At 45.2% G+C, this 27,960-nt stretch overlaps 1 protein-coding gene across 2 annotated transcripts in view; it reads left to right on the plus strand.

Annotated features, from left to right (window-relative positions):
• Positions 1–6,182: 6,182 nt before the first annotated feature.
• The window catches only part of LOC112573794 (potassium voltage-gated channel protein Shaw-like), a 62,253-nt gene continuing 40,475 nt past the window's right edge, over positions 6,183–27,960 (plus strand). The window contains exon 1 of one of the 2 annotated variants that reach the window (XM_025254393.1): positions 6,183–8,652. In XM_025254393.1, coding sequence (XP_025110178.1) covers positions 7,941–8,652 — 712 coding nt within the window. In that variant the 5' untranslated portion in view covers positions 6,183–7,940. The remainder of the gene's footprint in view (positions 8,653–27,960) is intronic. The other variant, XM_025254395.1, reaches the window with a different exon arrangement.

Raw genomic sequence — 27,960 nt, forward strand, 5'->3', positions numbered from 1 at the left:
CAGTGACTCTCCTGCCTCGACACATTTCTTGCTGAACACTACTCACGATTTTAACATCGCAAACTAACTTTATTTTCTTCTTTTAGTAGTATCCATATCCCACCCTCCCGTCCAGACTACACTACCTCCATTGTTACATCTACTTTTCAACTCGCATGTGCAGTCTGGATGACATTTAACGTTTATTTAGTTTTGAGGATGTTCTTTATTTTTCCGTTATTGCTATCTGGTAATTTGAGCTGGGAACTGAGGGCTGGGTGAGTTATCGTGAGTTTCTCGGTGGGAAAGAAGCTACTCAATCACTGGTGAAAGCTGCAATGGCAGTAAGCGATGGTGCGATGTACACAACTGGGTCGAGTCCAAGTCGAAAAAATAAATAATTCCACCTTTAGAGCAAACAGATCAAGAAACTTCTTCGTGATTTTCAAGGTTCCCACGCAGTACTTGCTAAAAATATTGCAGAGGAAAAAGAAAGAAGAGAAAAAGTGTGGAATTTCTGAAGTTGGATGGAGGAAGAATTTTGTCTTTTTTGTGTTGTGTTTTGGGTTTCGTGTTTGTGTTTTTTAGTCTTTTTTATTTTGTTTGGTTTATAGTTTTTTTTTTTTGTGGTGGTTACCTGTAATATTTTGCTTGTCAATGGATAATGACAACATAAGTCTTTTATCGCCTATTTCAGGACATTATAGAACGCATCGTGAACACGACAAACGATTCTGGACCACGTCTGCAGCTTAGGACCTTTGACCCAGACCATTGAAGACCATGAACTTCATCTGAAATAGAGAGACATGGTCATCTGATATTTTTCTTACATTTTGTTGGATGGCTTCAAACAAAACTCACAAAAACTGTATACATTCATCATTATCATCCCCATCACCATTAACCCCACATGGAATGAATTTTGTCTCCGAAGCTATCGACTTGGAAGGTGAGGTAAGTGTGTGTGTGTGTTGGAAGGTGTGATAAAGTTATTTTTTTCATAACAATTTCACTAAAACCTTCTAAACAGTAAGAGATGAGGGAGGGAAAGGTAAGCGATCCAATCATCTCATTACTCCGGAGCCTGACAGGAACCTCGGAGGCACGACCCCAAGATTTGAGGCTGATGGCTGGGGGTTGGAACATCATGCCACTTCCGGCAGACGACTGTTGTTTTCTTCTTCTGATGTGATACAGACTGGCTGCTGTGGCAGACCAGCCGACTCGGAGAGGAAATGAGGCAATAACTTTCCACACGGCTTGCTAACAATGGAGAGAGAAAAAAGAGAACCTTTGGTTATTTTTGGTGCCTTATGAGTTTCGATCTCGTCTCGTAAGCTCAGTGCCCACTGGACGTAGTTCAACAGTACCTAGGAAGGGAGACAGAGATCTCACGCAAAAAAGAAAGGGAAGTAACTAAAGACAGTGAGAGAGAGACTGAGAGAGGGAGGGTTGGGTGGGGAGAAGGGTAGAGGGAATCGATAAGATGAGAAAATATGAACATCGTAGAATGACTTCTGTAACAGCCGTCAGGCAGCTGTGCTGAAAAAATGGAGCAGAAGTAATTTTATTGGGGACACGCTGGCGGGCGCCTGTAGAAACGACTGTTGAATCTGGATGTGTTCTAAACATCTATTCCAATTTCTCTTCTGTTTCTCTATGCTTCTTCTGTCGTTTGTGCTGGAAATGTTTGTGCTAGTGCTTGTTCACTGGGCTGGACAAGTGTGTGTTCAGAGCTGGTCCTGCCATGTGAAAGCCCGTGTCCTGCATGTGCAAGGGTTATAGGTCACGTGTTTTACCTGAAAATTGTCTCACTCTCATGTATGTAAAGGTTAGACAATGTAGGTAGCCAAAGAATGATTTTTATCTGCCATTGAATACTTAAACCACCACAAAATAATTCTAAAAGATTGTTGCTAAATGCTATATTTTGAAACAAGTCTCATACATGAACCAGAAACACTAGAACTTTATTTATTTCCACAAGGGAAATTCATGAATGAGGGATAGCGAAATAAAACATAATTACGTATGACAGAATTTATTACGACAATTAAACAGATTTATAAATATATATATATTCTCGAATTCAAGAACCAGTGACAACTGTAGTCGAAATGCGCTCGTTTCTGTATTTACAATGCAATCATTTTGCTTTAATTACGAGCACTTGGGCAGACGAGCAATGTGGTGTTGAGAACAGGAGCACGCCTGCATTCGCAAAACAAAAACATGAATGTTCGAAATACGAGCACGACTGAATTCGGAATGCAAAAAGCCACCTCGTCCTCTTGATTGTCTGGAGGCTGGTATTATTCTCGAATGTTCCAGGAGACTTCTTGTTCTGACCTGGTTTTTCGACAGTGGTCGTCTGCTTTTGAACTTTGTTTCTAGTTTGGATCATGTAAATTTTAAACGGTTGGAGAGGCCAGGGACGGAAGTTCCGCTACTCAGACCAAGCGGGTGACTTCCGCTTCCTCAATCGTGGAGGGAAAGGCGGCCATTGTAGTTTATTGTAGTTCTGGGTAAGGAACACGGACAACCACTGAGTTCACAGAACGCATTGAGCGCAATGGCCTGTAGCCGCCATGACACATCGCTACTGACTTCCGGTACAGGCAGACAGTGACCTATTGATGTCTTAGTGAGGTCAGCACTGGGGTCATGGTGGACGTTCTGAATTTCTACGTGCAGGGCTAGTCTAATCAGTTAATGTGAAGAAGTTTTTAAGTATATATATATATAATTATTATTATTTTTATAGTCAATAGCAGTCGTCTTAATAGGAATAGCATCCAGGTACTCGGCACAGTGCCACTGAAGATATTCATTCTGAAACTCATCTTGACACACAGGACTGCTACAATGGTTCGGACAAACAACAATAAAACACGCCCTAATTAACTCATGGATCATTTGACACCGAAAAAGTCTTTGTGGGGCATCAGCTTTATTGGACTGTAGTTAGGGTTAAGGCTGGTGACAAGAGCTAGGGTTAGGGTTATATTATGAACCCTTTGCAGAAAGATTTTCACCTGTCCACCGGTCGTAACACGTGACATGACGTCACACAATTTGCATCCCTCCTACCCTTACTTCACTATTTGGGTTATACCTCACGAAGGTAAGAATATAACGGATTTGTGCAGAAAGAAGCATCAAAGGACATTTAAGTTAATATTTATTGACATTTTTCGACCTCACCCACACAATCTTTAAAACGAACTGGAAAGTGGCCGCATGGCAGTGTAAGGCACACTCCGCATGCGATTAACCTTTGAGCCGGAAGCAGTTCCCTGGCTGAACTAAGCAGGGCGTCACGGACCCTGAACACAAGAAGGACATGGCAAACATCGATATCGATGTCGTCCTGTCGGTGTGTGTCAGACGGCAGGGGATGTCATCTTGGGTAAGCGCGGTCCCCCCACTGAGGAGGGGGGCAGCAGGGAGGTAAGAGACACCCCACCCGACCCCCACCCCAGCACAGAGAGCGAAGAATGCTGTTTCCCATTGTTCATCTCGCAGGGTCCGGGAATCGACTGAAGTCAAACAATCCACGGTCTAATCCCGTTAACACAGCAGTGGTCAGCATTACGCAAGGAATTTCTTTCTCTGTCTCTCTGGGTTGCTACGCTAGAAGCTTAAGTGGGAAAAAATAGTTTGAAAAACACACAGAAAAAGAAGACGATTTCACAGAGCCTCGTCCTGCAAGACTCTGACCTACGACCTGAAGGTGTAAAGTGTGGTGTCTAGCAATCAAATGCACCTCGAGATGGCGGTGGGACAGACGACATTACACCAACACCCACTGTGTCTCCCGAACTTGCTGCAGCTCCCTTCCAGCCAGCGAGGAAAATTACTCACCCGCCTGGTTGCCGAGGTGACTGCTATACGAAGCGCCGCCAATCAAAGTTCTGGCCATTGCTGCTTGGCTGGCTGGCTGGCTGGCTGCATGGCTTATTGCACGCGCAAGTTGCGGCACGTGCCTCCACGACCTGATCAATGGCCAGTTAAAGGGATCACAAGCCGGCATTTTGTTTGCGAATTTTGTTCCAGGCCTTCCTCACCGTCCATTTTGTTTCACAGACGTTTTCTTCTACCCCTCCCCGTTTTTGTCACACCTGCCACAGTTGAATGATGCGCAAAGCTGCAATATTTGTTTTTACCTGGAATATAAACACACACACACACACGTTCCCCTCCAGCCACCACGTTCTTTACACCCAAGGACAATAGAAGAAAAATTGTGGTCTAGATGATGTAGGGGAAACAAACGTTAGCTCAAGAAGCTTTTAACCCTGTCTGTGCCACCTTCAAAGGGGCAGCACTCGTTGTCCGGACCCCGCAGTTGCCGCCCCTGTCAGAGACCGCACTGTTGGGATGCACCTGCCCCACCTGACGACGCTCTGGGCCACGTGTTTCGCCATTTCCTGTGTCTGGCGGCTACAGGCGGGGTCAAAGTGTACGCCAACACCAGGGGCCATCTGCCAGTCGTCGACGTCGTTGTGTCGGCAAGAAACGGAATGACGTCAGCACCTACACCCACGTCACTCCCCGCCTTCCACCTCCCCCAAACACTCACATGCGTACATCAGCGTATACAGGGATGCACGCTCACATCTACTCAAGTAAAAATAACTGCCATCCAATTTCCGGAATACAAGTGGGGCCTGTGGAATATGTAGAGTTAACTATTCTTTATAAATCTGTTTGAGATACCCGTATACAAATTACCCAAACATTGAAAGGAAACACCACCTCCCCACCTTTTTCTACCTACATGAACTGTTTACACTTCACAAGCCCACAGACTAATAATATTTTAATTTTTCAATTTTCTTCTCAGCGGTCAAGTATACCTGTTACTCCTTCCTTCTTTCCTTCAGCCAGGCGTGGAATCACAGGCCGGCCATTCATTTCTTTCCTTCTGTCCGTCAGTGTTTTTCTATTCAGTATTCCGTCTCTCAGAAGGTAACCACGTGGAACAGATAAAAAATTCGAAGTGTTGGCTTACCTGATATTCATACCAAAGCTCTTGACATTTTCCAGGGATCGATAAACTCAACGGTTTTATTTATTTCCAATTACTGTGGTTGGCGGCACTACTCAGTGCCCTACAGTCACAAACTGCGCAGATCAGTTTTTTGAACGCTTAACCCATTTTTGTTGTCTTTGATTGTTTTGACATTTTCATCTTCAGAGTTTTAAGTGATTATCAGGATATTTACACCACTATTTACATAGCATACCCTGACCTCCACACAGCAGTGAACGGTTCAGTCGCTGGACTTTGTTTTGATAGGTTATGGGTCGAGCCTGCCACTGGACGTTTGTCTCTGTTGCCCGCCTCCACCTCGGAGGCAGTTTCTTTTGTCCGGTGTCCACGGCGCCCGTAGGCTTCCTTTAGCCCTTCGTAAGTGTGTTTGTGTGTGTGAATGCACGAGAGAGATAAATATTTATAAATTATAAATTATTGTCAAAGTTGAATGTCAGGCCCAAGAGGTTAGCTCTACGACTAACCATGTTTGTCCAATGTCGACCCTTGAGGTACCACGTGACTTCGATGGGAGGAGCAAGAGGGGAGATGACTACAGCAAGGGAGACCACTACTCGCGGCACACACGACAGAAAGGGAGACCACAATAGTGAGAGTGCATCGCCCCGTAAAAAGCGACCTTCAGCATGGATGTATCTCGGTCACTTCCCTGGGATCCTCTCTCCTCGGATTATCAGAACCTTTACTCTGTCTTTCTTTTTATTTCTACCCTGTTGTGTCCCCTCCCCACCCGAAGTATCTGGCAGTTAGCTATAAAATCTGGTGACAACAATAATGTTATCGTCCACTTGACAGTTCGTGACAATCGGGTGATGTCAGAGGTTCGAACCTGTACATGAGTGATAGAAGCCAGGTCCTTGTTCTTCCCTTGGTGCGACAGGGTTCATAGCGGAGGTGGTGGGGAGAGGTACCCACCCTTCTTCTTTCTGAATGATGGACCTTTAAAACACGTGGTGACAGTAAACATAAACACAAACAGAGCTGAGGTGACTGGGACATTTTGCTGATGCAGTAAATCAAGCCACGATGAGGTGTCATGTGTTTGTGTGTCTGTGTGTCTGTGTGTCTGTGTGTGTGCGCGGGATGGTGGAGGTAGGGTAGGTACAATACTCGCCTACACGGTCTGTGTCGCACGAGTTACGACGCCGACTGCACTGTGAGTGGGGTGGGGATGGGGTGGGGAGCAGGGCTGCTGATTGATGCAGCCGATCGAACTGCCGTCATCGATCAACACACGCAAGACCGCTCGTGGCCGGCGCGAACATGGGCTGGCGCGCGCACGCCTGTGTGTGGTGTATGTGTGCGCGCGCGCGTGCGTGTGTGTGTGTGTGCAGTCAGGCGGACGCGCGCGGATTGGGTGTAAGTCGGGAGGAGAGAGGGTGGCAGGGTCGGTGGCTGTGTTGGTGCTAGCACTGCCAGCCAGTTCTTGTCATTGTCTGCCAGCCTGTGGTGTAAACGCCCCTCACTCTCCTCCTCCACCCACCCCCGGGTCTCTATAACCCCGCCCCCCTCCACCCCGCACACACTATCATCCTATACCCATCCCTCCCTGCCTTCTTCCCTCCATCCTCTACTCGCGTCACCTCCCTCTCTCTCTCCCTCCTTGCCTGGCCGTGCAACCTTCTGTCAGCTGATTCTGGAATACTACGGCTGGCCCTGCAGGCGCGACAAGAAGCTGGCACGCACGCACACACACAGACACACACACATTCACTCACACACCGGCAGGCCGGCGAAGTGAGGCGCTAGTGAGGTGAGGCCTACATGTCCTGACGATAACGGTATATAGTGTAGTCGTGCCTGTCGGGTGTGCAGAGCCGGACCTGAAGGCCAGGCAACAACATCCCAGCTTTATCTGTGTTTGCTGCTGCTGCTGCTGCTGCTGCTGCTCGTGCGTCAGTTGGCCTCTGGCTTGCTGTGTCTTCTCGGCTTCCATTCGTGCTGCGGGAGAGGAGGAAGCTTGGTGTGTTCGCGCAGCCAACGTCGTCTTCTCGTTGCTGGTGTCGTCGGTCGGCGTTGTGTGGTGGTCGAGGTTTCTGTCTTTGAGCGGCGTCAAGCACCGTGGAATCCACTTGGTGACCGAGGGTTTGGACAGTCTCTGACCTACTGAGGCAGTGACGAGCGAACAACGTCGGGGGATCGGAGTGTTTCCAGAAGGAACGGAGAGTTGTCAGACCACCACCACCGCCACCTTCGCCACCACCACACCACCACCAAGCCCACCTACATGTCGTGAAGACGCGGTGATGTGAGCAGTTAGTGAATTCTGAATTCGCAGCTCTGTGTGACATCACAGGAGTCCGAGAACACGCGTGGCCGCTCGACACAATGGAGAGTAGTGAGAGGTAGTGTGTATCATGGGATGTCTTGGCTTACGCCTTATTCTCCTCCGCATGTGGCCAGTAGCTGGGAGGGCTGCTCCTGGCTCCACCTGAATCCTGGTATGTCCTTGTTTTTTCGACTGCTTCCCTCTTTCGGTCACCGCCGTCGCCATCGTCGTCCAGAGGGCGATCCCTCCACCCCACGCTCCTCCTTCCCGAAACATCAGCCACCCCGAGCCTTTGGGCCTGGCGGTCCGGCCGGTCATTTCACGTTTGTGCGTCGTTGTCTCGTCCTGCCTGTGTCAACACGGAGAGAGTGTAGTGGCCGCTCAGAATGTGCTCTCGCCGACGAAGGGGACGCCACTCTAAACCATGAGGACGAGGAGGAAGACGAGGACGACGTTGCCACGCAGGACACCGCGCAGCCCCGGATGGAGGAGCCCCGTGTGCATTTCTGACATCGCCGTCGACACTGTCGTCTCCGTTGTTGTCGCTCGTGTGTCAAGGCTAGTCTCTCGCTGGCCCCAGCCCCTACTACGGGAAGGTCACGGTCGCGAGGGGAGGAAGTGGCGGCGTGCAAGATGAGCCTCACGTGTCTCAAGGACCGGGAACGCAAGACCGACCCGCTCGGGCGCAAGCGGGTTACGTCCGGCAGCGTACCCGGGTACCTGCCCTTCTCACCCCAGCTGAAGCGTGTGCCCATCATGGCCGGCAGCCTGCCGGCAACCCCATGCACCCCCCTGACCCACCCGATATACCCGCCACCGTATACGGTGAAGGTAGACTGCCAGAGCGGGAGGTACAGCATCAAGACGAACTTCAAGCCGGGTGCGGACGGCACCCCAGTCTCCCGCTTCTCTCCCCTGGTGGCGGCCACCTCTGTCACTTCGGGGTCTGGGTCTAAGGCAGGGCTACCCGGAACAAGCTCCACGGGTGGGCAGGATCATGCGTCTGGTGCTGCTGCCGCTGCTGATGCTTCCATCTCGAGAGGGGGAGGAGGGGGAGAAGGGATTGGTGTTCCTCCGGGTGTGTCGTGCATGTCAGGGGTGGACGCCGAGTTCAACACCCCGCGACGATGGGCTCAGCCCAGCAACGACGGTGACGATGAGCGGATTCTCCTCAACGTGGGCGGGGTCAGGCACGAGACCCACGTGTCCACCCTGCGCGCCATCCCCAACTCTCGCCTCTCTCGTCTGGCGGAGATGCACGTGCAGGCCGGAGGGGGACCTCAGGAGTACTTCTTCGACCGTCACCCCTCCGTCTTTAACGCAGTGATAGACTTCTACCGCACAGGTAGGTCTCGACCTTCCTCGTTTTCCTTTCTGTCGACATTTATTTTTGTCTTGTGCAAAGAGGTTTCCTGTCTTGACACGTGACCTTAGCCTCATAACACCTCCACTGGCATGGAGTCATTGAACTGAAGCCCTTTCACCTGGTCAGAGGGCCCCTTGCATCTAATAAGTTTTTGTTCTTCTCCTTTTCAGTCATCCCTGTGTCTAGATGAATAGACGAGAGAACAATCTCCATCTCAGTTTTGTTTTTATCGTCGGCCTTTCATCATCATTCCGATAATCGGGTTTTGTGCAACATCGTCTTTCGAGGAAGACTACTGTTGTCGTGTGTCCTTTGGTGGCCATGTAGAGATTTATCTTAGTAGCCACTTGACGGAGAGGAGTCAGGCAAGTAAGTAACTAACTAGATATTAGTAATTACAGTAAATTATACTAGTAATGCTTTGTAAGGCTCAATACGAGTACAGTATTGTATACAAAGTACTAAGGACGAGAACGGGGTTTGTTTTAAGCCGATCAAGTCTTACTGAGAGTGGTGAAGAAATTAGAAAGATGCCAGATGTAGGTAAATACACGATAGGTATGCATGTCGTCACAACCAAATGGCACCTGGCGTGTCGGCATCATCGTGTGTACCCTCCGTGACTCCCCCGCCTCCTCCTCCTCGCCTCCTCCTAACTGCCTGCTGCATCGTAGTAAGTGTATCCCCCTCACCCTGATGATCACATCAACAGACTACTACGGCAAGAGAATTCTTACCAGATGTGATTCGTTAGTTTGGCACGCGCGTCTCTGCCTTGACCCTTAACCCTTGGCCCATGACCTTACAGGCAGGACACGAAGAGACGCATCACTTGGTGTGAGCGTGGTCGGCGCATGCGTGAGTGGAAGTAAATAAACCAGCATCTTACCAACAACACCATAAATATATTATCTACGGTATGGTGGAATAAAAACAGAAATACGCGCGTGTGTGTGTGTTGCGCATGTCAGTCGACTGGAAAATGTGAGAAGAAAGCAGTGAACATGGCGACAGAGGGAGGAATCCCTCGCCCCCACCCGGTGCCCAGACCACGATGACTAAGCCACACAAAGGGAAGCAGCGAGCTGTGTCGCAAGCAGTCGTCTGCTCATTATTTGTGAACGATAGTTCTACAGAATACACGTTCTCTCACTTTTCTCCTCTCTCTTTTTCTCTTTTATTCCTCCGGTACTCCATTGGGAAGAATTTTAGTTGCAGGCAACTTTCGTTGTTGTTCCAAGCTGCGCATTATGAAAAAAATGGCGAACGGCTGAAAAAGCGAAGAAATCGATTGTTAAAGAGGAATTGTGTGAAAACGCTGCGCTCAGCTGTCTCTCTGTCTGTCTTCCTCTCTTTGTCTGTCTCTCAGGTTCTCATGCAGTGTGCTGTGCAGCAATTCCCAGTCGGTGTGACCCAGCGTATCGCACGACCAGTGCAAGATTAATGTAGCCGCCATTGCTGCCTCCCGTCACCCCTCCCGCCCTCTGACAACTTGTCGCCCCGGGGCCTCCCGGAGCTTGGGGAGCTTGGATACCACCCGAGAGGCGGGTCCGTGTGGCAGCTTGGTGTGTACACCTCTAGGATATGTACATGTCTACAAGCTTGCTATCTACATCTCTAGACATCTCTTACAAGCTTGCTATATACATGTCTTACAAGCTTGTGATGTGTCGCTTAGATAATCTTGCTTCATGGCATCACTGCCTAGCAGACGACATTCCCACGAATGGGAAAACCTTGAATGTTGTATTTTCAACGGCTTAAAGTAGAGGATGGTGGAGGGGAGATGGTTAGCGGGTTGTTTATTTGCGGAGTTTTTAAGAAAGTGTGAAAGTAGCCTCCGTGTGTGTGTGTGATAGAGAGACAGTGTCTGTGTGTGTAGCGAGTGTGGGTGGGGAGGAGACAGAGAGAAATCCTGGAATGAGAAGAAGAGGAGAATAAGACTGTAACAACACATTAAAGGAGACACGGCGGGAACAAACAATACTTGTATATTCCTAGTCACGTGATCATAGCGCTATCAAGTGATCAGGTTACTTGACTGCTGGCCTTGGATGTTCCTATAGGTTTCATCGGTTAGATGTAACTCCCGAGATCATCTGTTTCTACCTTTCTCCCACACCAGCTCCCGTCCCCACCCAGCGAACAGGTTGCTTGTTACCCCGTACTTTCCACGTGACAACCTGCTGTCCGTTGTACATGTGTACGTGCGTGTGTATCAACTCGTCTAACTGCCACTGTTACTCTGTAACACCTAGCTGCGGAGATTAATTAATGACAAGGCAGCCGTGTAATATTGACTACAAACGCTAGAGAAGAAAGGAAAATATTAATTGGGAGATAGCTAGGTCAACCGATGCAAACAAAATAAAGACACGCATAGAGAGTGACAGTGGGGTAGGGAGAGGATAGCATGAAATATGAGAGAAATAATATATGTGTGGGATCATTATTCAGGTCTACGGGTGCATCTGTCGCCTATTCTTTCCTTCCATCCATCACTCAGTGAGTTGGTGGAGGGTTTACATGGTGTAGGCGAGCATGGCTGATTGAGATCGCCTCTTCACAGAAACATGGCGCTTGAGATATTCCTTCAGTTCTCAGTTTTGTGGCGCTGACAGGCGGCCTGTGTTTGTGTAGCTCACGCTTGGATGATTCTACCTCCTCCTTCTACACTCAGGCCTTGTGTCAACAGCAGCACACTGCCTCGAGTCCCACACTTGCTGGAGTCTGTCTTGTAACAACTCCTCTCACCATCATTCATTCTCAACATCAATTCTCAACACCTTTGTCTGTTAAATATGCACACACACATATACACGTTACACACACATACACGTTACACACACACACACACACACACACACACACACACACACACACAAACACGCACGCACTCACCCACACAAACTACATCATTGTGCTACTGGCATCGCCCTCACCTATCTATTGTTGTTTTCATAAGAAAGCTTTGCCTCCTCCTGACTGGGAGGGTTCCTCGCTCTCCCAGCATGCACATGTGAAGGTCCCTCCCGGCAGGCCGAGCCTCCAGTGACCCGGTTACAGGCCGCCATGATCTCACGACGGACACACAAATAATCGATGGCCTCCCGCAAAGAATATGACGATGGTGAGAGTCGGGATGGAGGGAGAGAATAAGAGAAACTTGCTCCGAGCCTTTGACCTTTTCCCCTCGCTAGTCCCTGGTGCCTGTGGGCCACAGAGTTGTAGTGTACATACAGCATATATAGTCACAGAGCTAGTACATACTGCATATACACATAGTCACAGAGTTAGTACATACTGCATATACACATAGTCACAGAGTTAGTACATACTGCAGGTCACAGAGTTAGTACATACTGCAGGTCACAGAATTGTAGTGTACATACTGCAGGTCACAGAGTTAGTACATACTGCATATACACATAGTCACAGAGTTAGTACATACTGCAGGTCACAGAGTTAGTACATACTGCAGGTCACAGAGTTGTAGTGTACATACTGCAGGTCACAGAGCTAGTACATACTGCATATACACATAGTCACAGAGTTAGTACATACTGCATATACACATAGTCACAGAGTTAGTACATACTGCATATACACATAGTCACAGAGTTAGTACATACTGCATATACACATAGTCACAGAGTTAGTACATACTGCAGGTCACAGAGTTAGTACAGGCCTACATACTACAGGTCACAGAGTTAGTACATACTACAGGTCACAGAGTTAGTACAGGTCTACTTACTGCTGGTCACAGAGTTAGTACAGGCCTACATACTACAGGTCACAGAGTTAGTACATACCGCATATACACATAGTCACAGAGTTAGTACAGGTCTACTTACTGCAGGTCACAGAGTTAGTACAGGTCTACACATTGCTGAGACCCAGCGAGAGAAATATGGTAAAAATGGCGACTCACTGTGTCAGGTAATTCTGCTCAGAGAATGAGAATAATCCTCAGGAATATTACAGGAGGGAAGGAGGAGGTGGACGTATAAATAAGATGACGAGTAGAATGCACTGACTACGAAACTAACTAAACATCGCGTGTTAGTGAAGTGTCTGGTAGTAGCTCCTGCTATTGTGATTTCAACATCGTCTTGTCGTTTTGATACTTGTTCAGTTCAGAAAAATATCTTTTAGGCTGTTTGCTTGTAGTTCCATAGACACTCATCATCATCCCTTGACCGAGCAGTGAGGTTGTGTGGAGAGAAAGCTGGAAATGTATCCAGCATGGAACAGTGAATTTATATCCAGCATAATGCACTGGATATGTATCCAGTATAACACACTGAATGTGTATCCAGTATAACACACTGGATATTTGTCCAGTATAACACACTGGATATGTATCCAGTATAACACACTGAATGTGTATCCAGTATAACACACTGGATATGTATCCAGTATAACACTGGATATGTATCCAGTATACCGCCACACTTGCCCTGTTGCTTCAGATCTCGTCTCTCTCCATGTTTGACTTCTGTTTCAATTGTCATTCAGATTTTTTTGTAGGGCGCCTTCGTGGTCAATAAAAGGAGAACATACACATACACCCATGCACACATAAAATATACACACCACACCACCACACCACCACCACCACCACCACCACCACCACCACCACCACAACCACCACCTACAAACTACACCCAAGCTCACAGCTCCATCCTCTGCCACTCGCCCACCCAGCAATCCCCGGGTTTTAACAACAGTTATCAGGAGGCTGGTGTGTCTTCGACTCTGTCCTCCTTGAGAAAGCTGAGTGCACGTGGTGTTAAACATGTTGGTGTAAATTATACTCATCAGCGCCCTCTGCCGCCCTCATCACCATGCCTGCCTCTTCTTGCATTTCTCCGGAGAGACCAACAATGGTAGCCACCCTCAGCTCCTCTAAACACACCGGGCTGCCCCAGCTCCACTTTTTCTGTTGATGGTAATTTAGGATGAGGCCACCGGAGATGGGATTGGATGAGACAGACAGACGGACGGACGGACAGACAGACATGTATAAGACCTTTATTCGTCATCAGTACTGTTGTTTATCCTTCCGTCATTCATATGTTGTTTGCTTGTTATTCGATCTGTCCCTCGTATATTGTCCATGTCTCGGTTTTTTTCTTAATTGCTAAATGTGAGAACGTGCTATATACATTTTGCATTTATTATTATTACATCCATAGCTACTTTCCGTTTTATTGTTGTTTTGATTTTTATTTGGTTATTATTCACAGTTTCAAATGCAACTGTAACTACTTTTGCACAGAGCTCACGTAGTTTATCAGACACTCACCAGTCTCACTCTGTATGAGAGAGGGAGACCTGCCAGAGGAAAGTGGCCAGCAGCTTCTAGCATCTTGGGGTTATCTTCCCCTCCCACAAACATCCCTCCCTCATCCATCTCTTCCCCTCCCCCCACATCTGTTTACTTGACAGCTTCTTTCCTCAGTCCCTCCGTGTTGTCAGCACGAGCAGCAGATGAAGTAGAGGGAGGGTCAGCTTGTAGATTGTGTATCTTTGCTGATGTAGCAGTTGATTCCAGTAAACAAGGCGCGCGACCTCTTTTCTTCGTTGATCAATGAGATGCACGCAGGCAAGGCCGCTGGGAGAAGGGGTCAGTGGGGTCAGCGGGGTCACCTGACCTGTCTTAGAGACATGGAAGAAAAACTATTTTAATTATTGGCTACGCTGGGAGCTCCAGGAGCTTTGGTAGTCTGCATTTGTACATTTGTCCACAGAGGATATAATTGTGATGGTGGGTTTGTCCAGAGACGACATCTTGCTCAGCCGCCCAGGAGCAGTTGGTGCTGATGCTGGAGCTAGTGGTGGTGGCGGTGGTGCGCTGAGTGGGTGAGGGCAGATCTTAAAAAACTCGTTAACTAAAATTAAGAATCATCCCACGGACTGTCTGATTTTCTCCACCCGTTTGTTTGTTTAGTCTTAAAACTTGTTGACATGCACACCACTGATGAACGTTTGTCCACACAGCAAGTTCCACGAATTCTGACTCAGGCAGGCCGCCATAACACAAACGCACGCGCTTCTACAGAAGTGTACAGCATCTCGTGCAGTCATAAAACAAACAAAGTTATCCCCTCGAGCTTCTATTTCCATCTACCTTTCTTGTCCACCTTCCCCATCCCTTGTTGCCCCACCCACCCACATGGTCGGCAGCTGTCGTGCTGTCCCTGTCGTGCGGAGGGTACGTGCGGGTGTGCACTCAGGTGTGTGAGGAGCTGCACGTGCGGAGCGGATGGTGTGCTGTGTAAACAAACTGCCCCAGGCCCGGCAGTCTCTTGAGGCTGATGAGGGGCCGCTGCTAATTGTCACAAGGTGGCGCTGGCGTCCTGCATCCCTGACAATAGAGAAACCATTAGGTTAATGCTGGCGAAATTTGTTTAGGTGATTGGTGATGGAGGATGACGAAGGAAAGAATGACTATAGATAGAGCTGTGTCTGTCTGTCTGTCTGTCTGTCTGTCTGTCTGTCTGTCTGTCTGTCTGTCTGTCTGTCTGTCTGCTCTGTTGTTCTGTCTGTCTCGAGTGTCCAGGGCGGGTAGGGGGGTCACCGGTAACAGCTGCACTATAAGCAGATTGCATAAAAATGTTATTGTCCGTGCTCCTGCCCGCGTGTCCAACACAAACATGCAGCTGCGCCATGCAAAGTGTGGGCTGCTCTAGTAGTGCAAGGCTGTGTGGTTCAGAGATAATGAGTTGTAATAAGAAGAATCGCAGTAACAGCTGTAGTATAGCTCCACTGTAACAGTTGTAGTACTAGCTCCACTGTAACAGCTGTAGTACTAGCTCCACTGTAACAGTTGTAGTACTAGCTCCACTGTAACAGCTGTAGTATAGCTCCACTGTAACAGTTGTAGTACTAGCTCCACTGTAACAGTTGTAGTACTAGCTCCACTGTAACAGCTGTAGTACTAGCTCCACTGTAACAGTTGTAGTACTAGTTGTCCACACGAGGCTTTGTCGTGGATGAATAAGCAGGCCTGGCCCCGTAAGCAGGGAACACCGATAGCGCCGCTAAAGGTACGATATCCCTTTCGTCACGATAGCGCGGGAAAATTCGCAAGCAGGGACGCCGATAGCCGGCTATCGTAGCTCTACGGCTATGGAGCCTCACCCTCCGTTAGCTCGCTATCGTACCGAAAGCACAAGATGGCGGACTGGAGGTTCGGGGACCGTATTCGACGCTGTTTGCGCCGCGAACGTGTTTTTTCGGACAGGAATCCTCCCGTGGACCGGTACAACGACAAGAACTTTACAGAAATATAAATTTAAAAGACACGATGGTTTAGAACTGACAAATGACATTGCAGCAGCAATCGAATCCTCGAATCGACGTGCGTCGCTTTCTCCACTGTTACGGTACTGAATAAATCAGTTATTAATCTGCTGATAAAAACTTGTTCAGCTTGTTGTCTATTTGATTTTAGCCATGATTAGTTGCTTTTAAAAATGATATTTTAAATTTGAAAAAGGCAAAATTAACATCCTAGCTAGGTATTGTGCAGACTAACATGACTGTAATTGGACAGTCAAACCCTTCTAGTTTTTGACATAGGATTTGCATTGTGTGAGAGAGTTTTGTGTGTGTGTTGAGGCTTTGTACTGTAACCAAAATTTTTAGTTTGCACTGCTAAATACTGTGTGCAGGGTGTTGTGTGTGTTGAGACTTTTGTACTGTACCCACATTTTTTCATTTGCTTTGCATCTCACTTCAGAATATGTGTTGCAGGTGTGTGAGTTTGTGTGTGTTGAGGCTTATGTACTGTACACAAATTTTTATTTTGCATTGCATCTCACTGCTAAATACCTGTTGCAGGTGTGTGTGTGTTGATGCTTTGTAATGTAACCCACTTTTTTTTGCATTGCATCTCACTTATGAATACTGTTACAGGTGAGTGTGTGTGTGTGTTGAGACTATGTACTGTAACCCACATTTTTTTTAATTTCGCATTGCATCTCACTTCAGAATATGTTGCAGGTGTAATGAGTTTGTGTGTTGATGCTTTGTACTGTAACCACATTTTTTAGTTTTGCATGCATCTCACGTTTGAGTAGCTGTTGCAGGGGGGGGGTGTGTGACTTTGTACTGTCACCCACATTTTTTAACTGTATTACAGATCCACTCTAATAACAAAAGATGCATACACTGGCAGTATTGCTATTTTAATTATCATTTTTCTCTTTGTCTAGCTTGCTTATTTAGTGTTTAGCAGCCAGACTTCTAGTTTGAGATTTTAATTTCTAGTTCATTTGCTTATAATAGACTGCTTTTTGGTCTTTGAAATGTATATATCAGAGCTGTTGCTCTGTATCTCCTTTGCTGGCTGTTTTTCTTTTTTTCATTCTAAAGGGTTTCCAGTTGTCCAGAAACCGGTGGTTGTTGACGGATAGAAGTTTGTCAACGATTTGAAGGGACTTGAATATTCCTGTGGCAGAGCAAAGAAAAATATGTAGTAAATGATGATTGCAAGAGTGGCAATTAGATTTCTGCATATACATCAATAGCATTCTAAAGAAAAGTGATGTTATCCACAAACTGATTTAGTGTAAAGTGTCCGAAAATTATCAATCCTGCAAAAATGGACAGAAAATATCATTTAATTGGATATATATATATTTGTGTGTGGATGCAATTATTCACTTTTCATTTTGCTTTTGTTTAAAATGTGTGATTGTGACTGTTTGAGAGTAAAATAAATTTCACTATGTAAATTTTAAGACATTGTGTATTACTTGTTGAGATGGCAACATGTTGCACACAAACTTCAGAACAGCATTCTGCGCGCAAAGTTCACAATAGAGCACCGTAAAACATGAATATTCAGCCTGCTTACCTCCTGTGAATCTGGACCATTCACTGGAATAAAAACATGTTTTAAAAATTGTACTTCATTTAATCAACAAGCATATAGCTGATGTATAAACAATAAAAGAAAAGTAATAATGGTTGCATTTGAGGCAAGATTAAACCAACCCATTTCAACCTGTGGTGCTGTTGTCCCCAGTTACCAGAATGTAAAGTGTGTAATATTAACAATTATAAGTGTGATTAAACATCCAATGCATACAATATGTTTCACTGCTCCCCCCTACATCCAGCTGATTTGCAAAACATAATCACATTTTCTATTATAATTTCATAAAAATATAAATAAAATAAGTAATTATTCTGTCATTACTGTTTATATACTTTTTTAGCCAGTTAATGTGTCACTTACCTCCAATACACTGATCAGGTAGGTGATATTGCCAAGGATCGCAGCAACAGCCTCTTCATATTCAGGTGGTGCATTCCTTGTCTCCAACTGTTTATTTGCCTCGTTTTTTTTTTTTTTTGTTTTTTTTTTGAAGCCTGTCTATTTTGTAGATCCATTTATCTTTTATTTCTGTACAGAGAACAGCCACCCTGCTTGCCAACACCTTGGCCGCAATTTTTTTTCAAATTTTTTTTGTTTTGTTTGTTTGTTTGTGGGTTTTTTTTTTTTTTTTTTGGTATCGTTCTTTTGTTGGAGAAGCAGCTGGAAAGAATTTTGTTTTCCATGGATATCTCCTCTAACAAATTTTAATTTCCATGTCGCATATGTTTTGTTTCCCGTTTTCTGCAAAAGACATCGTCAGGGAGAAAAAGTAAACGCTACTTTTAAAACAAATACATGCGCAGTAGCGCATGAAATTCGGGCTACCGGAAGCTATTATAGAACTGCCTTCCCGCGCCGAAAAGCTAGTGGAGCTCTATCGGCGTGTCCTGCATACCACGTTAGTGGGGAGACTATCGCTGCTATAGCTTTCGGACCGAAAGGCTCTATCGCGACGATTGGCTAACGGTGTTTCTTGCATACGGGGCCTGGTCTCGTTGCCTTGTTCAAATTACCGACAGCTGACGGCATTAAGCATTTATAGTCATTGACTGGATGTCCTCTGGTGAACACCAGAACCCGTGTTGCCTCCGAGGTTCTACCAGCGGTGTCAGGTCTGAGCTGCTACTTTGAGGATTTCCTGCTCTTAATGTCCTTCCACGTGAATACTGAATTCATGAATAAGTACAACTGTCATATCTGGGATTTTCTGCAAACATCAGTCTAATGTCCTGCTATAGTTCACTGACCTGTGTTCACTTCCCGACCTCACTGTCAGCACCAGCGCCACCTACTGCATCGGGTATGTGTAGAATTCAACCCACTCTGCCTACCCAAGCAAACCAGTGATAGCTTTCTCGCCACAAGATGCTCACTCGCTTGTTGTGCCTGTCTCTGTGAGTATGTATCTCACATAACACAGTATACCACACTGTTGGTGTGAGGGAGGCTCCACACGTACTTGTGTGTGTATGTGTTGCCAAATTTTATCATTGCCAGGCCGTGGTGACCTCTTAGAGCATGCGCAGTCGTCCTGATTGCATGCCTCGTCGATGGCACGACTTGTTTATATCCTCTTTCTCCTCATCTCCCCCAATCTCTTACTGCTGCGCACCCTCTCTCTCCGAGTCCTACCTTCTCTGCCTGGGTATGAGACCTTACTGCACTCTTACCTGTCTATGAGACCTTACTGCACTCGTACCTGTCTATGGACCTTACTGCACTGCTACCTGTCTATGACGTGTGTACACAAGTACATACACACACACAGGCTCATTTTTATATTGTTTGGAATCAGGTAACTACAGCCTAGAGGCAGTCGATAATTGCATGATGGACAATTGACGGTTCATTCTGCACAACAAAGGGACTTAAACATGGAATGACTACAACGACGACAGAAAGAGTCTGTGGTTGTTAGACGAGTTAGAAGGAGTAACCGTAGCGACGACCCGCAGTGCCTGAAGTAGTTGATGAGTAGACGGTAGATGACCAGGGTTGGACATGTACAACATGTACAAGTTCCACGTGGTACCGATCCTCCCTGGCTGCTGTCAAACGTGGACTTTGCTTGTCGATACCGAGAGGAGAATCCGGGCATTGGAGAACAAGTGTCTGAGGAGGCTTCTCCTGATCTCTTACAGAGAACATAAGACTATTGACTTTATACCAACAATGTCGCCATGTTGGTAGGACACCAGGAACCGTTGCTTGCGACAGTCAAGCTGGTCTGGTGTGGCCGACACAACATTTTGTCCTCCAAGGAAGGGTGGTCGACGCCTTGGTGGCCAGAGAAGAACTGGTTTACAACCGTGAAGACGTGGACGTCCTGCTGACCATTGGCCATGACAGATGTGAGTGGTACGCCGTGTCAGTTAGTGCATCTGTCCCCCACTCCCTCCATCCCAACGACTGGTAGCAGTCAAAGGACGAATAAAGGAATGACTAGCCTCTGTACGACCTTAGCCCTGTTATAAAAATGTTACATTTTTCGCATAGAAATTAGATGGAGTACACACATATTCAAATGTGGACCGCTACTTGTTGGAGACTAATGCACAGTGGGGAACCACGTGACCCACACAAACGTTCACAGTGACAGACGCACATCACGTGACTTCTGTACAGTACATTGAGGCTAAAGCTTAGCCGAGGTTTGTGGCATTGTTAGAATGAGGAGAGTTTACAGCATCAGGTAGTTGGTGTTTATTGGTGTGATCTCTGTGTGCAAGGAGCTCTCATCACCGACTTCACCGACTTCACCGACACACGACGACGCCGCGCTTTGAACAACGAACTCCATTAACTGCTGTTTAAAGGGATACTAAAGGGAAAATTAAACTGCTTAGAAACTCGTAAATAGTAGGATCAATTTGAATCTCGTCTATTTTCATGTCTGTTCATGTGAAAAAAGTTGAAGTTTGGTAGTAGAATGTTGCGTTTAATAAGAGAAATTACACGGACTCTTTCGTCTGCTTCGACGAACTCTCGTTCTCGATCACGTGACTTTATGGATCGTTTCAGAGGTAGGATTGTTTACACATGTGAGACCGAACCATGTCAAGGGGTCCGTGGGTGGAGTGCAAAAGGGTTTGGTTGAAACCGTTGCCGATGTACGAAAAAAGGAAAAGATTCGAACATTGTCATCAATTATTCGCGAAAGACAGATCGAGCCTTACAAAAGAATGATGTGCCACATACAATAACAAGCTCGATGCAACACAACGGTTTTGGTAGCACACGAAGAGTGGGAGGCATTTTTTGTGTGTGCAAGCATTTTGTTGACGATCAGGTGCTTACTAGCGACCGAAATGTGCCGAACAGTTAGTTTGGCCTTCAAGCACAGCTTCTGCCAGATGCAATTCAAACCATTTTTTCCAACACAATGAAATTTTTCTCGAAAAAAGATATGAAAGGATCTATCTGACAGACGAGTTTCACTATGCCAAACGACTACAGCATAAACAGGTCAGTGTCAGTGCTACTGTTACTGTGTTTACAAAATGCACTTTGGGATATTGGTAGATAACATTACAATATACATATATAAGACTGTACTCGCTATATCTATAAAACAATAAACGGTTATTGTCAAACCCGTGACTTATAATAAGCGTGTTTCAAATAGGTAGCAAAATATCATAGGTACATGCATATAAAGTTGAAAAATGTCAGCATCACAACACTGAAAGTGTAAAAGAAATGATTGGAATCCTGTCACTGTGTACATTATTTTAATTAAAAATCATGTTGTGCTTTATAAAATGAAATATTGTTTTAAATTCATATTTTAGTGAACAAAGACAGCCTATATTTGTTTATGAAACTAAAAACAATGAAATTCATGTGAAAGGTATTTCTACTAATGAGCTTACTCCATCAACAATAGTAGTGAAATCTATGTGGCAGTACACTGCGGAAGTTAGAATTGATATTTCAACATTTGAAAATTAGGAGTAAATATTAATGATTATGTTTTATGTTGGAGTACTAGTAAAGAATTAAAAATAATAATAGCTTGATCACATAGGTATAATCATACATGTTTTATTATTGTTTTAATGTTTTGTGGAAAATGATTACTTTATAAAACTTTAATGTTCAGACTAACAAGTCAGTCACAACAAACAGTTCAACTGTGCTTAAAATAAAGAGGTCAGACCCAGATCTCAGCTCCAATCCTGAAAGTAATGGCCACTTTTTAGTTCTTTTCTCTATTACAACATCTCTTTTATCTAAATTGCGCATGAATTCACAAACTGCCAGACATATTTTATTCTTATAAGGATATTCAAGGCCAAAATTATGTGCAGTTTCCAGATAAACACTTAGATAAAAAATAATTTTATATGGCTTTGTAAATTTTTATGTGGGATAAATTTTTTTCATAATGAAATGAAAAAGAAGAAATTGTGGTGTCTATAAAATGTCTGCTAGGTGTGATCCTGATATTGATATGGGGAGTCAGAAATGAAAATGACACCTCAGAGTGGAATAATTCAGCAGTCGAGAGCACAGTAAACAAATTTATATTGCCAGTACTAACAAACAGTCATACTTGATAGTTAATATCAGAAACATGCTAGCACAACATTTAAGCTGATATTTAGCTATAAAAATGATTTATGGTATTTACTATGATTTAGTCTCGATATTTGTCTCTAGGAATTCTCAGAAAGATGAACTGGGCTGGCAAATCCCTTCCTGAGATAGAAAATTTATCATTCACGAAAAGAAGTGGAGGAGCTGCTGAGTGTCTGCGGCAGTGTAGCAACCCCTCTATCACAACTATAGATGAGTCAGTCAAAATCAGAAGTCAAATTTATAACCATATGCCAAGACACTCCTGTGGCCATCATTACTCTGGACATCACAGCCACACTCTTTTAGGCTTCCTAAATGTTTCAACGTTTGACAAGTACACAAACACACATGTGTCTTCAAATTGTAGTCCATTTTTTTTGTTTTATCTGGAATCCATAACTGTGCAAGAATTAAAGAAAATTATGACAAAAATACATTGTTGAAACTGTTTTAACATGTTTACAGAGCATATCAAATGAAAAATTCACATGCAGTGGAACTTGAGGACCAATAAAAAGATTAACGCCACATGTCTGTATATTATGTGAAAGAAAGAAATCAGTTCTCACACAGTTTTCCTTGCATTGTTATTAGTTTGTAAGAAAATAAAGAGTAAGTATGAAAGGTAAATAGCAACCAAGTATTTCAGAAATGATGTTTGTAAAATAAAAAATGCCAGATGCATGCAAGATTTGTTTTGGACATAAAGATAAAGTGTGTCCATACCTGAGTTGAAACAAATAAAGAAATTAATGTTAACAAAGGGAAGATTTTATTTACAATTCATGTCAGGATACATGATGCATCTGATATGAAGTGTGTCCAATAACTGGGTTTAGGGATAAATGTAACAAATTTTCATGATAGTATAGGGAACATTTTCTTGAAATTCACTTTTTTAAGCTTTTACTCTACATTTTTTATGCTTCAACATTTTGTTGGTGGCCATTCCTCACAATGCTCACAAATGCACCAGTCTGAAACTGTGATAAATGAATCTATGTAAATATCACATTAAACAACAACATAATAAGTCTAAAGCACAGGCATAATAACATATAAAGCAAACGTCTCTGCTTGAATTCTATCATCGTTGTTATAAAGTAGTGCAGTCATTAGTGATAATTAGTTCAACTGATATATCCCCCAAAAAGGCTGACCAATAGTATTATATTAAAGTCTGTTTAAAATATTTAAATACAGATATTTCAAACTATTAATTTTTAACTATCCTAGGAAAGTTCACTTAAAACCCAAATTATCAATATACAATGTGAATATTCCGGTGTGTGTGAGGAAATAATTAGCATACCAAATGTAATTTTATTTTTTTAAATACACTAACGAAGTGAATTCGTCAACAACAATGCCCAGTGTAAAGAGTTTGAGCTGCTTATGTTTATTTAAAGTGCTTGAAGGTAAAGCAAATGCGGTTCACTTCTGTTCCCGTGCACACAAGTATGACTTACTTCTATAGTCCTACCAGAGATCAAGCTGTCCCTACAGATCTCTGGGTCCTATCGTACCTGCTTTGTGCTTCGACTGCTGCAACATTTTTCCTCGTCTCCGATGTAGCAGTCGATTGTGAGCTGATGCAAGTGGTTACAAATTGGTAAAATTGAACCAGATGGAGTCAATGGCCATCTCGATAGTTGATGACTTGAGATCACAAATCCAACTAAGAGACACCACCGATCACTATGCCTAGCAATGACACAGACACTTCTGTCGTTTGTGGACGGTCAAAAAGACTCGTCTGCTTGACTCATCTCGGGAAGGTCTATCGTAGTTACTCGGCGAAGGACACAAGGTCTGATCACTGAGCTTTTCGATTTTTATAAACATCGGCAACCGAAATAGTGCTAATAAGTGGTAATTAAGTGAGAAACGAATCCTTATTTCTCCTATCGCTCTCGGCTCTGTTATTCTAACTAAATCTATTTTTTGAAAAACGTTGACTGTCGCCCAACACAGCCTTATCATACCCTTAGTATCCCCTTTAACACACGCACACAACTGTTTGCTCTGTCGACATCATTTCGCTTCGAGACAATCTGAATCCGATCACACGTAAAGATTGTTTAAAACACACGCCAGCAACGATGATTTACAACTTGGGCGAAGCAGAGCAAGGAAGAGAGAGTGAAAAAAAGAAATAAAATCTGGAAGAGATTTCATGCAGAGAAAAAAAAGAGAAAAAAAGTTCTGCCTCGTGTTGATGTTTTTTTTTTCCTAAAACGAATTACACACCTGTCTATACACGATATATCAGTCGTACTATCTTTTCAAGAAATTTAAATAAAAAAGTGTTGGCGGACATAGAGGTTGAACTTGTTTGTGCTCGGGATTAAAAATAAGTGAGAGATGAGGAGAGGAATGTGTGTTTGTAAGTTTGCCTATCACCACTGTAGTGTTCTTTCACCTGCAAGTGGCAGTGTAGGTGTCTGCCGTACAGTCGTCATCTTCATCCATCAATCTGTTTGTCTTGAGGTTTGTTTGTGTGCGAACGTTTGCATGAGAGGATTTGAAGTGAGTTGTACTCAGACATCCTGGCTTCAGCTTTAGTCAAATATTTCCTTGTGTCCGCGCGCGTGCATGCTGTGTGTGTATGAGATATATCTGTGAAAGTATCAATGTGTAATAGTATTTTCCAGCGTGTCTGTACAGGTGAATCTTTTGTGTGTGTGTGTGCGTCACGCTGCGTCTCCCTGGGTTTGTCACGTGACGTGCGTGTTGTGAGTCTCATGCAAGTGCGAGCATCGCATGAACTACACTAAAGACAGCTAGATGCAGACAGTCGTGGTTGTGGTGGTGGTGGAGGTAGCCGTCGTTGTAGTGGCGAGAGTGAGTCGTCACGTGACTGCATGCTGACTCACAGTACATCGAGCTGCTCCAGTCACATGTCGCCTATTCACAACATCATTGTCTCCATGTCACGACCGCTCCTGGCATCCAACAGCTGCCGCCACCCTCTCCCTCCTTCCTGGGAGCCCCGGCATTGTGACTGTAAGCAAGAACGATCGCACAGCTCAACGACAACACCACAAAACATCACAACGCAGGCACGGCCATGATAAGACCCTGACGGCGCGATTGTTGCACACGTCGTCGGCCTCCCCGCGAGATCGAAATACACATTAACTATTTATTTTTTGAGGGCTCCACTCTCCCAGACCTTCACCACCTTCCCTCCTTTATCATTACTGTCATCCATTCTTCTCCTCAGTTCCCGCCATACACGTACACTCACACAAACACACCGGCACAGGTACAACCATGACGTGGCAGGAAGGAGAGAATCTGACCAGGTACAAGGATTTAAATGTTACGCAATGCTGCAATGGAATCAGGTTGTTCTGAAACATAAGAAAGCTAGCAGCATGGAGAAAGGTGGAGGGATGGAGATGGTGAGCGAGGAAGAGAGAGAGTGAGATTGGGGAGTTTGGAGAGAGAGAAAGAAAAACGAAGAGGGATAGGAAAATAGAGGCGGCAATGGATGACGGAGAAGGTAAGGGGAGCGAAGGACTGACAAGGTTCCTATTTTTCCCTCTTGATGCATGCACCACCCCGTGGCCATGTCTGTCAGCACCCAGCCCGCTGGAATGCCCACTTGTCCACGGCCCTTATCGATCTCCTCGTCAGGCCGAGTGCAGATGGCCCGCGTTGTCATAGGAATGGCGCGAGCTCTGTCGTCCTCCCCAGCCCGACCCTCCCCGCCCCGCTCGCCCCACCCCCACCCTCGCCTAGTGTTACGTGTTCGCCTCACCGCGCAATCTTTCACACACTTATTTACTCCCGTCTGCCGGTGCCTGCAGGTAGATGATACGTCATCACCCCGGGGCAGGTGTGTCGTGCCCGAAATCATGCGAGTGTGCGTGTGTTTGTGAGCGTGCAAGCGTGCGTGCGTGTGTGTGTTGTGTGTGTGTGTGTGTTTGTCAGCGTGCAGGCGTGCGTGTGCGTGTGTTTGTGTGTTGGCGCATTTGATTGAGTGGGTAAGGAGGGAGGAGAGGCTTCGCTGTGGGTGAGCTGCAAGCTTCTGACCTGTCTAACGACCTGCACGTGGGTTAGTCTCTACTTACATGCCTCTCTCTAGATACTGCACGTACTTGATAATGTGAATTGTAGTGTAACGTTTGTCACGTGTGATGACGTCAATCGCAGTGTAACGTTTGTCACGTGTGATGACGTCAATCGCCAGTTGTACGTTGTCACGTTGAATGCACGTCACATGCAGATAACGCTGGTTATAAGTATATTTTCGACTCAGATGATATCAAAACAATAAAACGAAAGCTGGCGACTCAAATAACGGCGAAGAACTCCATCTGACTGTGAAAGTCGATCACATTTTTATTTAAAACAAAGCTGAAGACAGTTTTTAACCCTAAGAACGAGCGAGTTCTTTAAAAGGATCGAGTGTAGTTCTGACAGACCTTTAGAATAACGATGACAATCTTCATCAGGTTCCAAGTAACTTGCTCAGGGCTTTACAAACCGACCAACAAGAAAAGAAAGACAAGGACAGACAGCTCGTGACATGTGCAGTAGTAGTCTTGGCTGAACATCAGAGTTCCATGACCTCCATGGCTGTGAAGAGAATGTCTAACTACAGAAACACACATAGAACTTGAAGTGGCCCAAACAATAAAAAGTAAACAATAGTTGACAAGTATTTGTGTGTATGTTGCAGTTTTATTTCTATGCAAGGATTATATAAAACTACAACATCTGTCTTTTTCTGGTCCGTCTTCCTCTCGCAGACCCCATGTTTGTCTTTTGCTAGCACCTGTCACTAGCAAATCATTTGACAATGTAGTAAACATTTTTCTTTAAGAATATTCGGGGCTGCATCCTTTTTTTATACCTTCGATAACCTTCAGCAAGTAGGCGTAGTATCTTGGAAACAGTCGTCCCTGAAGTGCAGTCTACACAGGCTTTGGTGCTTTATTGGCTCAGAAACATATTGGCCGTCTTTATTTATTTTATTTTTTTGCAAAATCTATTCATAAGCGTTTTTCGGGCGGTTAGGTGTAAACTTGCGGCAGATTTGTGACCACCTAAAATGCAAGAAGAACAGATGTCAGCACCATGACTGTGTAGCGAAGACGACACGTGACGTTGGGAAGAAAGTTCTGGCATGTTCCAAGATGTCATCAGACTGAGAAACTCTCTGGTAAATGGACATCGATGCTCCCCTGAACTTGTCTGCTAGTTGTTGCGGCTCAGCGGTCTGTTAGTTGAATGTTTGGTTGAATTCACGACGACCGGTTGAAATAAACAAGCTAAAAGTTCGTCAGCTACGCACTCCAAATAATTGCTAACGCTTGCATACAATGGCTCAGCTTGCCTCTCCATCACTCTTTTAGGAATAGAGCCGAAAGAGCATCTGCAGATGAGACGTGACTTTTACAGACAGCCTATTAACATATAACGAAGCAATTTCGAGCGTCGCCATGATGCAAAGACCAGTTGGCGTTCAACGGAACCGCGACAATTACAAAATGGAAAAGCAGGAAGATCGTGGATGGTTCAGGGAGTGTTAGAAACAACAAGACTTCAGACAGACTATCAATCAATGTGTAGCGCTCATCACCTTATGTGCAGAAGGAGGGAATGCCCACTTCTGCAGTGCTTCCATCAGTGAAAGCCTGAGATGAACGTCTGCGCGCGGGAACTACGCAAGCCGCACTTGTGCAGCGGCTTTGCGCGACCTGATGACATCACTGTTCCGACTGCCCCCGCGGACACCTCGTGGAACCAGAGTTTGTTTTTTTGGAAAAGTCTATGTCCGAGCATGAAGTCCCAGAAAGATT

This window comes from Pomacea canaliculata, linkage group LG10, assembly GCF_003073045.1.
Source record: "Pomacea canaliculata isolate SZHN2017 linkage group LG10, ASM307304v1, whole genome shotgun sequence".
In the NCBI taxonomy this organism is placed as follows: domain Eukaryota; kingdom Metazoa; phylum Mollusca; class Gastropoda; order Architaenioglossa; family Ampullariidae; genus Pomacea; species Pomacea canaliculata.